This window comes from Mauremys mutica, chromosome 6 (genome assembly GCF_020497125.1).
Source record: "Mauremys mutica isolate MM-2020 ecotype Southern chromosome 6, ASM2049712v1, whole genome shotgun sequence".
NCBI lineage: Eukaryota > Metazoa > Chordata > Testudines > Geoemydidae > Mauremys > Mauremys mutica.
In genome coordinates, this window is record NC_059077.1 from 33,041,536 (window position 1) to 33,056,680 (window position 15,145).

The 15,145-nt window shown below is 40.8% G+C and overlaps 1 protein-coding gene across 3 annotated transcripts in view; it reads right to left on the reverse strand.

Annotated features, from left to right (window-relative positions):
- Positions 1-15,145, reverse strand: part of PLPP1 (phospholipid phosphatase 1) — a 117,043-nt gene that overhangs the window by 59,364 nt on the left and 42,534 nt on the right. For 2 of the 3 annotated variants that reach the window (XM_045022443.1, XM_045022444.1), the window contains exon 3: positions 7,034-7,314. In XM_045022443.1, coding sequence (XP_044878378.1) covers positions 7,034-7,314 — 281 coding nt within the window. Of the gene's footprint in view, positions 1-7,033; positions 7,315-13,198; positions 13,351-15,145 lie in introns of all 3 variants that reach the window. The other variant, XM_045022445.1, reaches the window with a different exon arrangement.

Sequence of the window (15,145 nt, forward strand, 5' to 3'; positions counted from 1 at the left end):
AGTTCACGATGCAAACCTTATATGTATTAGTTGATTTTGTACGCAGATCTTAAGGATTAAAATAAATAAAACGATTATCATTATTATTCTTGTTATTTAAAAAAATGTAAACAAAGTAACTACAATGAGGTTATATGGAGGGGGGAAGGCACAATTTTATATTCTTGCCTCGGGCACAAAAATAGCTAGTTACAGCTCTGCCTCTAAGTCACACAATATAAGGATCCCTGCTATAAAATGGATGGACTGACTAGGCTGCCACTTAAATTTTTTTGAGGCCTATATGGGATAGGATTAAGCTACATTCAAGAACTCCTTGAGCCATGTCTTAGTGGTCACCTGAGTACGGATCCTCACCCACCTTTTAATAATCTCAGCCATGTCTTGTCAAACAGCAGCACACACTCTCCTCAGCTGCAATATGCCCTGCCAGCCACTTCTCTCCACTTTTAAACATTTTTGGAAAAGATCAGCAATTGCTTATTTGTTACCATGTCCTCCAAATCCTTTTCATATTTGCATTGGCCAAGTTTCTAAACCTGTATTTATTTTGCCTTATGTTATCCCTTTACATTGCTTCCTCAGCAGGAGGGGCAAGGAGGTCCTTTATAATATAAGGTTACATTATTTCAGGCCCACTCGCTTTGACTGGATGCATTTAGAAACAGGCAGGCAGTGTGAAATTTGCACAGTCCTATAACAGCCTTGTGGCAGATTCACAAATGCAGGGTGCCCACACTCCAAGTAGAATCCAGCCCTACAAGTACTTCTGCTGGCTATGGGGTCTTTTTGATGGCAGAAAGTTTCCTACGATAACCCTCATTTTTCTGCCAGTCTCAATAGAGAGGCCAGGGGCAATCCCAGCCCACACAACTGATCCCTGGTCAGGATTTCATCTGCATTTAAAGCAGTTCAATTTACACTAGTGCCTCTAACATGCATCTAAGGACCAAGCAGTGAACGTGGCAGCCCCAAGATCAGGAGTGGGGAGCACAAACGTGAGATTTACAGCAACCTTGTACCTCACCAGTGCTCCTTAACCAAAGCAGAGAACAAGGCCTTATGTATTTTTGAAGATTGAGACCATTAAATCACTCATCATAAATATGGAAAAGAAATACCGGTAGCAGCTGGGAATCCAAGACAGGGCGGAGCAGAACCTGGCAAGATACCATGGATAAAATCCTGACCCAACTTAAGTTCCATGGGAATTTGGCTGCTGATTTTGAGGTTGCACAGAGCAGAACGTAAGCTATAAATGATCACTCCATTATGATGATTTCACTCTAGTGAAACAATCAACATTTTACACCAAAAACAAGTAAATGACTAAGAAAATTACAGTCCAAAGAAGAGCTTCCACCCTTATTTCCTTATTCTCGTCAGTACAGTATATACACACATACAAGCATGAAAACAATGGTGTGCACAGGCACACATGTATAATTTGTGTATGTTGTGAAAAGTTTGCATATTAGACACTTTTCAGTCAAAGACTTCTTTAAAAAAAAAACAAACCCAACAGCATTTTGTAACTAAAAGGGGACTAAGTACAACATCCTGTTTTACTAGTTCTATTTATTGAATCTGCCAGGACTGTAAAATGCTAAAAAGGGATACGATTAGCTCTTCTTTTAAAAAAAGAAAAAAAAGTATAGAACTCCGTTTTCTATACAAGAGAAACAATATTGTTTTATATATGCTAAAAATACACACATACTTTGTAAAGATTCCATTGGGTAAGCCTGTATTATTATACCTGTATACTGTATTAGCTTCCTGGGAAGGTTTGCATTCAAATAGAGTTTTAGAACAAACAGATGTTTAAGCCAAAAAGGAGATGTGGGACTCCATGTAGGTTTAAAGACTTTTTAAAACTTTTAACTCTAGACACCTGTAAGTATGGACAATATTTCAACATGCAGTTACATCTTTTTTCAGTCCTGGAAATACAATGTCAGTGAAAGGACATTCAGTCTACAGAGATTATCTTTCCTCCTCTCCCCCCAAAGAGAAATTATATATTTTACAATACTTCTAAGACCACTGGGCCCTTACGCCTAATAAAATATGGCAAGAGAGTTTGAAAAATAGAATAAAATAATAGCAGTTTTGGAAAACTTCCCATAGCTATGCTGTCTTTAAAGCTCCACTTAACAATGAGCACTGTTAGATCAATAGTATGAGCTATCAAGGCAGATGCAATAGGTAGTATCCAAGTCCTACATCTACAGCTAGAGGTCCAAAAGATAAATATCTTGGATTCTGATATTATGTACGTTTATGACAGTCACTAAGACTTACTACGTAGAATAGTGAATGGATTACATGGTTAAACTTTTAACCCTCTCTATTTGCCATGACCTTTCAACAAGCTAGTTATGAATACTTGAAATGGAAAATGCTTAGGAGTGTCTCACTAAGTATATAGGTCAGGTGTATTTCATAGCCGGAGTATATTTTGGGCTCAATAAGAGAACACATTTTTCAGTTCAGCTGTCTGAAGTATCTGGCCTTTGCATGCACCAAGGCTTTCAGGTCCCACCTACACCACGACCACAAACTTCACAAGCACAGACAGCCCCAAGACTTGGTATTTCAGTTACTCACTTAGCTAGATCGTACAGTGGCAAATTTCTACAGAGCCTAGGTTAATTTGCATGGCTATGTTTGTCAAGTATCAGAGGGGTAGCCGTGTTAGTCTGGATCTGTAAAAGCAGCAGTCTTGTGGCACCTTATAGACTAACAGATGGCTATGTTTGTGTGTCTAATCACCAGGGGGGGAGGGATAGCTCAGTGGTTTGAGCATTGGCCTGCTAAACCCAGGGTTGTGAGTTCAATCCTTGAGGAGGCCACTTAGGGATTTGGGGCAAAAAATTGGTCCTGCTAGTGAAGGCAGGGGGCTGGACTCGATGACCTTTCAAGGTCCCTTCCAGTTCTAGGAGATTGGTATATCTCCAATTATTACCTTTTTATTACAAGAGGTGGGTGCAAGTCGGGCTTTTATAACCGCAGTCTGCTTCCTAATGTCTTAGGCCTGGTCTACACTTGTGTAGACACAAGTAGGTCAATGGAAGAATTCTTCTGTCAATCTAGCTACCCTTGCTCGAGAGGTGGATTAACCACATGGATGGAAGCATCTTCACTATGCTGTTACGATGGCGCACATGCAGCGCCATAGCTGAGCTGCTGTAGTATAGACATATGCTTTAGTGACTTGCTAGGATCTGATTTTTAAGGTTATTGGCCCCCACAAATGCCTATACCTAGATCCATGACTGACCATTTGTACATGAACTGCAACAACACTGGTGCACATATGCCTGCAGGCCATCAGTTCCATTGCTTAAAATGGAGAGTACTCCTGTTCTTTTTATTAAAAACTATGTAGGAAGCAGACTGCAGTTTTAGAATTAAGTAATTCAGTAGCAACCGTGATTCAACAATGGGAGCCCAAACCTGCCTGCTCCCCCATGCCACTGGCATACACAAGAAGGTTTGGCCTTATAGCTCATAATGCGGTATCAGGGTGAGGCTAAGTAGGGTTCCCAGGATCTGGATTAATGGAGAAAATATCTGCAGTAACACTGATATCTTGTACTGGATGGGAGAAACCCAAACACACATACACACTTTTGAAAGTAGCTTTTAAGCGTTCATAACAACATGGCTCCTGAGAAAGTGGGGATGGAATGATGAGGTAAGCCAAGATTCCTGAATGCTAGTCATAGGCTACAAATATTTCAAGATCAAAATCTTTAGATACTTAACAGATTTTATTTTTCCACACTAATCTATTTGAAGTACTTTTACAGTCCCCAGTACCATAGTATCGGAGCTCTTCAAACTTTAATGTATTTATCCTCACAATACTCCTATGAGGTAAGGAAGTGCTATTTCCCCCTCCCCCATCTGTAAAATGGGGATAACGAGGTACAGAGACGCCAAGTTCACAGAGGAAATGAAATCCATGGCAGAACAGGGACTTGAATCCAGGTTTCCTAAATCCTAGGCTAAAGCCATAACCACTAGACCATCCACCCAACTCCAAGACACACACAATCCAGATTATATGGGTTTTTATGCGCTACAATCAACTCAGCTAATTCTGCATCTCCCACTCCCCTCCCCAATGAAGATGTCAATCTAAGACAGTTTGAGAAGAATGAAGGGAGAAAAACCTCCCCACTCAAGTGAGATTTCTCAAAGGAGAGGCCAGTTTAGCCACTGTCTGAGCAAACCCCACTGAAGTAGTCAATGGAGTGATACCAAAGCTGCATTTAGACCCTGGTCTGTGCTGAATGCAACTAAACCCTTAGTACATTCTCCTTCAACAGGTGGAGTCTGTGCAGCCCACGCCCCCCTTCTACCTGGAAAGACACCAGAGTTCTAAGTCTAAGTTTCAGACCCACCCATCTGTTTTTCTGTATAGATGTATAATACCAAAAATAAGTGTCCCGTGTAACAAAACTTATTTTGAGCAACAGTGGTCAAATGTTACAACTATAGACAAAAATAGCTCAAGTCACAGAAGGTCATATGAAGGACAAAACTGGTCTAGAGAAAAAGTGAGCTTGCAGAGCCTACACATTACATATATATATCACTTACCTTCCCTTGCTTGATATGAACTTGAGACTTTTAGCTGTTGCAATTTTTTAGTTTTGTATTTAAACAAAGCAAAGCTGACAAGATACCATACTGCCAAGATCTTGCTTCTGCTCCTATTTAACCTCAAGACACTTCTGTTCCTCCATTTTATTGTCCTTTGTAACAAAGTAAAATACAAATACACACACTCAAACTACCCTTAGGCAGAAAATTAAAGAAAAAGGCAATTCCTTTTAAATTATTCCTGCTTTTTAAGTTACTTCTACTGTAAGTCAGAGTTCTTTGGAAAAGTTGCTTAGTGAGTGTTCCTGGAAAAGAAGCCAATGCCTTATGAAAAAGTTTCAAAGACAATGATTTCCATGAAAATGGGATTTTGGTGCCTTTTCCCTGCCTGAAGTAGGCAGTCATGGAGGAAGTACTTGATGATTAACCCCCCCCGCTCCCGCCCCCCAAAAAAACAAAAACACCCTACACCCACTAAAATAGACCAGCTACCTTTCTAGAAGGAGATATTGGGGTGATCGTTTAAGAATGGGTATTCTGACTAAACACAGCTACCCACAAGTGAGAAACCTGTCCAAGAATTATGGTCTGAATGAACTCAAGTTAACTGAACAAAGATTGTCTTTGGCCACAATATATTCAATCAGAAAAAAAGAAAGCCCTGAATATAAAGCAAAAAAGTCATCTGCTCTACAACTCACTCAACAGAGTAAGCCGTGGTTTACCTACGGAGTATGTATTTAATGAAGTGCTGTTCATGCTATTATAAATTTTGTTTGTAATAGACAAAAACAATTTTCCAAGTCAGGGACCAAGTACTATTGTCTAATGTACGTACATCTTCCAGGTACTTTAATGGATGTTGTGCATGTGTCAAAAGGCAGAACCTGGTCCCAAATGTATTCAAGTCACTACACTTTTCCCTGGTTATAAGGAGACTCTATGGGTATTATAAGAGCTCTGAAGGGGACTGAGATTTTGGGAAAGCTGGCTAATGCAGAAGTGGAATGATGGAACTAAAGAGATGTAGAAGTTCTTCAATCTGAAGAAATTCTCCCTATTAAAAAGCTTCCCTTTTTTAAAAACAAAACAAACAAAAAAACCTGGAAAGTCAGTTGGTGAAGTTTCCTAACTGCAAGCATTCCAAGTATATAGAACAAAAAGAACTTGCTGGGAGTTCGAGCCATTTTAATACCAGGATTGTTTATTCTGAAAAATACTTCAAACTACATCTAAAATTTCAACACTTAACATTATTGGCTGTTTGAGGACATTCCTCAGACAGATATCAGATTACAGGACAATAGCAGGAGGGGGAACAAGTACGGGTCACTTTTGAAGCATGTCACGGCACATCTGTTTCTATTAATTTGTTTCCCTTTTCACCTCTTAGTTTCAATGGATATTAAATGTTTGTTAAAAATTAGTTATTTGGGCTTTTAATGGACAAAATGCACAACATTATCCTCTTGCCTGTTATACATTTTATACAGATACATCTGTTTTTAATTAACTTATTCTTCTATTTTAAATATGAATAAATTATTCTCCCTTCCTCAAACTCACCCCAGAAAAGCTTGGGAAGGCAGCTTTCAGACTTATTCATTCAGGAAGAATATACAGTGGTTTCCTTTCCAAATGGATCTTATTTGACTGTCCCCAAAACTACCAATTTAAAGGGCTGGTGCACATTTCTGGACACCCAAAATTGATGAAGGAAACAGCTGAAAAAAAACAAAACAATACACTTTGTGTATAAGCTGAAGTCCTGTTCCTATAGCAGGGGTCAGCAACCTATGGCACATGTGCCAAAGGCTGCACGCAAGCTGATTTTACAGTGGCACGCTGCTGCCAGCCTGGGGTCCCAGCCGCCGGCCCTGCTCAGCCCGCTGCCGGCCTGGATGGACAGAACCCCAGGCCAGCACCGGGCTGAGCGGTGCCAGCAGCCAAGACCCCGGCTGGCAGGGGCTGGCAGACAGAACCCCAGACCGGCAGTGGGCTGAGCAGCTCAGTCTGCTGCCGGCCTGGAGTCCTGCCCTTACTCAGCCCACTGCCGGTCTGGGGTTCCATCCACGGCCCCTGTAAATGTAAAATGTATTACTGGCATGCGAAACCTTAGATTACAGCAAATAAATGAAGACTTGGCACACCACTTCTGAAAGGTCACGACCCCGTCCTATAGCTTATAAAGAATACATTTGTGGGTTTAGGGGAAAGAGGAGGAGAGATAAAAGAAGATAGTCTAGTGCCTGAGCATGTGCTTTGAGGTTCTCTGTATGTCTATTAGATCACTAAATCCATTCCAATGGACTCATGGAGCATGTAGTAGGAGAAATCAACCCATCAAACCCTCATTGTCTCCAGGGATTTATAATACAAGATAACATCCTTCAAGACCAAAGTACATTAGGTTACTCACCTTCCCTCATTAACTTGTACTTTGTTGCCTTGACATGGGAAGTTTTCAATGTAACCTAGACTGCAGTTGACTCGTGTCCAATCTGGTTGGCATATAGCCAGGAAATGGGGCCGCAGTCTACCTATGGAGTACTTGGCAATGTCCGTCAGGGATTGGCTAGCCGCCGCACCAAAAATGAAGGTCCCAATGGCTTTGTAAATAGTGGCTATGTAGTTATTTCTGACAAATGAATTCGAGTGCAAACAGTTATAATAGACAGACAGGCCTTCTCCTACGATTATCTGAAAAACAGAGATAAAGACAAGTTAAATAGAGAAACACACCTATGTCTCCTTAGAGAAAAAAAATAAAACAAAACAAACACAAACAAACATCAACAGTTGTCATAAATCTCATCAATATTTGTGCAATTTCCTGTTTTAAATCTTGTACAATTGTTAAGCTGGGGGAAGCAACAAAGATTTTTCTGGGAGTCACTCCGAAGTATAAATTCCAACGGCTGAGCCAACATAATTTTAAACAGCTTTAATATAAACAAGATAGTTTGTTCTCATTCTCTGCCTTATATTCAGTTGTAATGGTGATGGTTTTAATAGAAACACTGGAAACTTTTTTTTTTTCTCTGAGGAAAAAGACTCAAACAAAAAACCCCACCTTTCCCACACTACTTCACACTCAGTTTGATGAGTAGCCCCTTCCCAAGAGACATTTATTTCTAAGTAAACTTTCCGTTCATTCTTAGCCTTCTTCTGAATAGAATTTATCAGCTGTGCCAGAAGCATGGTTTTCGGAAGTCACAACTTTAATTGAAAAGGCTGAATCTGAATACTGGTGCCAGAGGTGCTAAAGGCCAATTCTGTAAAATGGGAACCTCCTATTCCTCAGTTAAATATAATCTTTAAAGACAGGTTTCCTCTAGGAAGCTAAGTTTTAACAAAAATAATTGAGGAGAATGCTTCACGCGTCTGATTTTTTTCTATTTTTGGCAGCGTAGTGGTAGAACAAAGAGTATTCTCTTGTGTTCATAAAACCAAGACGTTTTCAGTGTTTTCTCCCTTCACTTCAGTCTCTTGTGGGAAATGGGTAAAAAGTAATTTTGTTAAATATAAAACTACTTAATCCAATGTCATTATATACACAGTTACAGGGGAGAAAGCAGCAGAAATATTGGATTTGAATCATCAGTCAACCTATTGAAAAAAAAAATCCGATGAACAAGAGAGACTCATCCCACTAAGGCAACTAACATAATGGGAAGTTTTTTCCTTCCATGCATACATGGAAAAGCTGTTTAGAAATGACTGAAAATAGTTTGAATTATGCTAATTAACAAAACACAGTATTGTTCTACTTCTGAAGACATACTTTTAAGGATTAAGAAAAGCAGGGCTTGATTCTCTACCGCTTTGCACTTTGTCTAGTTGTTTAGACCTGTGCAAACTAACTGTAAAATGCTGCCACTCTGATTTACACTTACTTTTTACAGACGTAAGTAGCTACCAGGTGTAAGGCAATGGATCAACCATGTGTACAGGACTGACAATTTTTACACTCAGCATCAGAGCAAGATGTAAGTTAGGCTTTGTCAACACTGAAACCTGAACGACAAAACTTTTGTTTTTCCAGGGTGTGAAACCCCACTCCCCTACCCCCCAAACAATAAAAATTTTGCCAACAAAAAGCGATAGTGTGAACAGTGCTTTGTCAGCAGGAGAGCTCTCTCCTGCCAACAAACAGTGGCTACACTGCGCGCCTTTTAGCAGCACGGCTGTAGCGGCACAGTTGTGTCACTAAAAGGTGCGTAGTGTAGACATACACTTAGTGAACTCATTGAATGTGAAACGTTACTTTTAGCACAACAAAAAGGTTAGCAACCTCTTTCCTACTATCTATCCCATAGGACAGGTGCTATCCACTTCTGTGGAACAAGATAGTCAACAGCTTCGGGGATAGATGGGTGGGGAAGGAGGAGTCCGTATCAATCTTGCTGCAGAGCATACAGTCACATGCCACCCTCACTCACACAACCAAATCAAAAAACTGAGACCCCTAGGTGGAAGATATTCAGTAAGGTGTAAGTGGACTTAGTCTTGTGGCTCACATTACTCTACCCATAATTGTAAAAATTCTTTATAAACAGGTTGTTCAGTTGCAAGACCGTTCCTGTGTGTAAAAGATACTAAGCCATACCTGTCTCTTCCCTCACATTTTACCATCTGTGAATTGTAGCCCCAATATTTCAGAAGCCAATTACATTACTATTGTAGTAGTATCACCCTTTAAAAGAATATATTTCCAATTGCTATAATACAAATAAAGCATTATTGCAATTCCCAGACTGGATGTCTTGCTGTCTGGTTGTCCTGGGCTGGAAATGCTAAGCAGTATTTCCCTAAACTGGCCCCACTTCAGCAATGTACTTAAGCAAGTGTCTAACTTCAGAAATGGGACTACTCCTATGCTAGAAGTCAGACACGTACTTGAGAACGTGACTCATTCTGGGACCCAGTAAAGAAAGGCCCAGTAGTGCTGTTTAGGGGACTGATCCAAATGACCACTGAAGTCAATTGGGAACCTTTCCATTGACTCAAATGGGTGCTGGATCAGACCCTCAGAGATCCCATCTTCATCTGGAAGGATGGTCACTGACTGGGGGGCTTGTGTGTGAAAGTATGTGAGCATGGGGCACAGAGGGCCCATGGGGAAGAGGGAGCGAAGCACAGGGTGTATTACATACAAGCACACAAAGGCACTCCAGTTATAGGTTTACAACCCCCTTTCGTTTAAGTTAGGATAACACACAGACACACAGACAAAAGACTTTAATATTAAAGATGAAGGTTGTATTTAATGAACGCTGTATTCATTTTGCTTTGTGCTGGCAGCTCAAATTCTGTTCCCTGGACCACAAAAAGACATTAAAATCAAAGGAGTTACTTCGATTTACACCAGCAAAACAGAGGTCGGGGTTTTGAAAGCTCTTAGTGAAAAGTTTCTCCTCACACAGCCAAGTTGCATATGACAAAAAAAATTAAATTACAATTAGCAGTTCTTGAACAGCTAGTGGCAGTGGCTTCCAAGAAGTGACTCTCTGTGAAAGCAAGTAAAGGTTATCTTATTGTGGACACTGGTTGTGATTCTGATCTCATCCTGCTGAGAACTAGAACCCCACTGAAGTCAATGGGGCTACATCAGTGTAAAGAGAAATCAGAGCAGGGCCCTGGACCCACTTTCCTCTTTTAGTAAATGGCGTACACAGCCTGAGGAGAAATTAACAGAACCAGAAAAAAAAAAAAAACCCAAGACACCATAATTTGTTTTTAACATTAGTACTTCCTCCTGCTAAACCTGCTTTAAAAAAAAAATCTAGTGGGAAGTCTGTTCACCCCCTTATAAGAGGGCTGCTGACATCACCAGCAAGCGGATCTGGAAAAACCTGCTACTTTTCAAGTTTGCCAGTTTACTATTAGCCTAGAGTTTTCCTAGTTATTTGAAAAGGAGGAGTTATGAGCACTTCATTTTCAGAAATGTTGACGTTTTATCTGTGGCCAGAAGTCCTTCTCATCAACAGGCTTACCTCCCCCCCCTAAAAAAAACAAAACACAAAAAAAAAAACCACTCCCACAAATGCACATGCTTAAAGTTAAGTGCGGAGCGGTCCCATACGCAAAAGGTCTGCTCCTAGAGCAGCAGGAAAGGTCCAGGGGATAAGGTGCCAGACTGGGACATGGCAGCCCTGACTACTAGTCCCAGCTTTGACACTTAACTTAAAGATGAAGATTGGAGGAGATCTTTATATTACAAAAAAAGTGTGCTGGGGCAACTTCAAGTAAAGTTGTATGCAGGAATCTGGGTGAACTCTATGGCCTGTGTTATGTACGCTATAAAACTACATCTGCAAGTGTAGCCATGCCCTTAGAGTTAAACCCACCTTCATAGAGCGCAGTAGGGAAAGCGCTACAGTCTGTCCACACTGACAGCTTCAAGCACACTGGCATGGCCACATTTGCAGCGGCATTGGGAGCAGTGCATTATGGGCAGCTATCTCAGCATGCAAGTGACTGCAATGTGCTTTTCAAATGGGGGGGTGGGGATGGAGTGTGACAGGGAATGTGTTGTGTCTATGTGGGGGGAGAGAGAGGGGTTTTGGGGTGCTGAGAATGTCTCAGCATGTTGTCTTGTAAGTTCAGACCCCCCTCCCCTCTCTCAGTCATTCAAAGCAAACAGTAAATAAGCAGCCGGCTTCTCCAAAATGGAGCTTTGAAAGGGCATTTCCACATTCCTGCAGCTGATTTCACAGTGACAAGAGTGGCCACTTGACTTAAGGGGATTATGGAACATTTCCGAAGGTTGATCGCAGCGCAGTAACGCAACACCTCGTTCACACTGGCGCCATGGCGCTCCAGCAGGGGCACAGCAAACGTTATTCCACTCACCGAGGTGGAGTACCACCAGCAGTGTTGTAGCTGCGGAGTCAGAGCGCTCTACGTGCCTTGCCAGTGTGGACGGGGAGTGAGCTAGGGCGCCCAGGGCTGCTTTATTGTGCTGTAACTCACAAGTGTAGCCAAGGCCTAAATGATCATAATGGGTCCCTTTTGCCTTTAAAAATCTATCAACCCCCCAAAAAAGTGAGAGTTTGACAATTCTAAGCTTTATATTAATCTGTAACCTTTCAGATTTTAACTTAGAGCACCTCAGACATAGGCCGTTTTAAATTTAAGCATTTCAAGAACACACTTGTGCTTTACAGAGGAACAAAAAGACTAGGGCTGTCGATTAATCACAGTTAATTCACACGATTAACTAAAACAATTAATCACACCTTTAAGCAATAGAGTACCAATTGAAATTTATTAAATATTTTTGGGTGTATTTCTACATTTTCAAATATATTGATTTCTATTACAACACAGAATACAAAGTTTACAGGGCTAACTTTATATTATTTTTATAACAAATATTTGCACTGTAAAAATGATAAACAAAAGAAATACTATTTTTCAATTCACCTCATACAAGTTCTGTAGTGCAATCTCTTTATCATGAAAGCATAACTTAGAAATGTATATTTTTTTTGTTACAAACTGCACTCAAAAACAATGTAAAACTTTAGAGCCTACGAGTCTACTCAGTCCTACTTCTTGTTCAGCCGATTGCTAAAGGCCTTGTCTACACTGTCTCTTTACAGTGCTGCAACTTTCTCGTTCAGGGGTGTAAAAAACCACCCCCAAGTGCTGCAAGTTTCAGCGCTGTAAAATGGCAGTATAGACAGCGCTGGGAGCTACTCCCCTCGTGGAGTTGGGTTTTTTACAGCGCTGGGAGAGCTTTCTCCTAGCCCTGGTGCCGTGACTATATAGCCACGTTAAAGTTGGACAAAAAATTTAAGGGAGTTCCACGATACTTGCTTTAAAACTGTTAAAACCATTGAGCTGCTTCTAGAGCAGGCAGCATTAACTATAACCAGGGTAATAAGTATTGATGCTGACGGTAGTCTTTTGCACCAAGCCAAATTTTATCCTTGATGTAAACAAAATACTGAATGTAATAGTACTTGAAGAACCCACTCTTATTCAACCCTCCTGCTTATTTGGTGTAAATTAAGTTATACATCTACTACAAGCTACTGTTTGCAATCAATTCTGACTGGTAGCCACTGTGTTCTACTCTTCAGAAGTCAGAATTTACAGCTTTGTTTCTCTATATGGAAGTATCAGACCATTGGGTGGCAAATTACTACTTAAATTGAAGCAGTTGTCTCAAGCTCTTATATTTTAGAGACACTCTCAGAGAACATACAAGGTTGCAGTACTTTTTACTTTCTTGTTTAAGATGTATATTTGTAACTAGGAAAAGGAGCCATTAGTCCCATAATTCCTCAAATGTGAATAAGACATCTATAATCAAAATATGTATGCCACTGTCATGCCAAGGTGTTCACTTTCTGATGGAATTTATTAATTGGGGCCAATAAGAAACCTTTTAGGTACCCTGATGCAAACACTTGCGTTATTCTAACTCCACTTGGAATAAGGACAGAGGAGTTTGTCCTTGTTTTTAAGAAGAATGCACTGCTTTACAATATATTAATCTAGTAATAAATCATTTATACCCCCCACTCCCACCTACTAAAATTGAATGTAATGGAGAAAAATAGGTTTAACTTACAATGATTACATTGAAAGGAACAATTATTCCTGCTAACAACTCATAAGAAATGGTGTCATCTTTGATAGGGTACTGGATAGATTCATCATTACAGAAAACTCCTCTCTGGAAGGGGATATGCCTCGCAGTGAGAATTGCAAAAGGCAGGCCCGCTAGCAAAAGGAATAAAATTAAAATATTACACAGGAAAATTCAGAAATTTTAAATCAGAAAGACTATCCCCAAGCATTTTCCGTCAGAGAGAAATAAGTGCTCAAAAAGAAAGAGCAAACATGCAGCAAGTCAGAAGGTTATAGGTTTGAGGGTTTTTACCAAAAGGCTGCTTTCTAGGCTTCATGGCCCTTAGCTGAAAATTGCTAGTGTACATGTTCATTAGCACAGAGAAGGACAGAATAATCAGAATTTCCCTCCACCCTCACCAGTGTACTGACTGTGTATCCAGTATAAAATATTCCAAAAATAGGACTCTTTGAACAGTTTTGAGGCATCTGTTAAGTTGTCCAGTGTGCCTCTTCAGCTCTGATCCTACTCTTAAGCAAGGTCCAACTGGCCCTTTTCTCTGGCCAGCTCCCCAACTCCAGAGAGTGCAAATTGTTTGATTTCATTTTCACCAAGGCAGGGAGGTTGAGGGGAGGTAAAGCAGCTGGGGGGTGGAGGGAAGAGGAGGAAAGAATGCTTTTACACATGGTTTCCCCAGTTCATGCATACTGGATAGAGCCCTGGAACAAACATGGTCACTGTCTGTGCTGGAAGCCTTCAGGAGCCAACATTTATTAAAGAACACCTTTAAATCACCTTAATCATGATATGATCTACAGAAATTGCCTGGTCAGAGGTGTGCAGAAGCTTAGGCAGTCATATCAAAAGCCTGGGGTGGCATTTTCACTAGGTTTAGTTCTTTGATCAGCTGGCTCTACAGAGGTTCAGAATAGGTTCAAACTCAAGAACACTAAGTCACCCTAGTCCCTCTTTAGCTGTCTGGGGATAGAAACTATTTCTTCTTCCAGTATGTAAAACATCAAGTAGTAAAATTAACCCCAAAATTGGATTAATTGAAATTTGGGAGTGGTGGGAGAGAGAAGAGATTAAGCAATGGAAGTTAAAGATTAAACTAATAAAATGGACAAATGAAAAATAAAAGTAGGTTAATTCTCCCCTTTCCCTGGTCCCATGTGAAGGCCTAGTGACTCCCCAGTCGGTGCAGTGAGAGCACTTTATTCTGTGCTCCATTTTGGATGTTTCTTAGTACAAAGCTGTGACCAAGACTCCAAGCAGCATTTACAACAGATGTTCTGATCTAGCATGAGGCAACAGATCAGGTCAGCAGCAATCCTGCTCTTCAGTCCTCTCACCATGAAGGAATGAAGTAGTGGAGGGAATTTTCTGTCAGACATCTCCCAGTCTTCCATCAGAGAGGAGTAAGAACTTTGCCACCCCTGCCAAGAGAAACATCCCTCCTCTGTGAGAGGGGGAAGGAACCTCCAATCCCTCTGTAAGGGCCCACAAGGAGGAAACTGACATCTCCAGCAGGTAGGCATGGGAGGGGGAGAAGAAGAATGGGAAAAGAAGCCAACAACAGAACATTGGAAGAGAGCGAAGTTATGTGGCTGGGGGTGGAAGATTGGAAGCCTCTCGCCCCCCCCCACACACACACTTTGTGCTAGAGAAGTCATTAAGTTCACAGTGAAGAATATTTAAGTGCCCAATATATTGATTTAAGAATTTTGCTCACTGCAGTAAGAACTACAGTCCCTCATGCAGGTTACAGAGAGTGCTGCTTATGAGAACAGGCAAGCAAAAAAAAAAAAAACACCCACACATAACGAGGGACACTCGTTTCCTTTGATGCTAAAAAAGGACCACCTTAAAGAGGTCTGTCTGAGATAATGTTTTTCCATCTACTTAACCAAGTAGTTCTGTGCTTATCACAGTGGTATCCAAGCATCC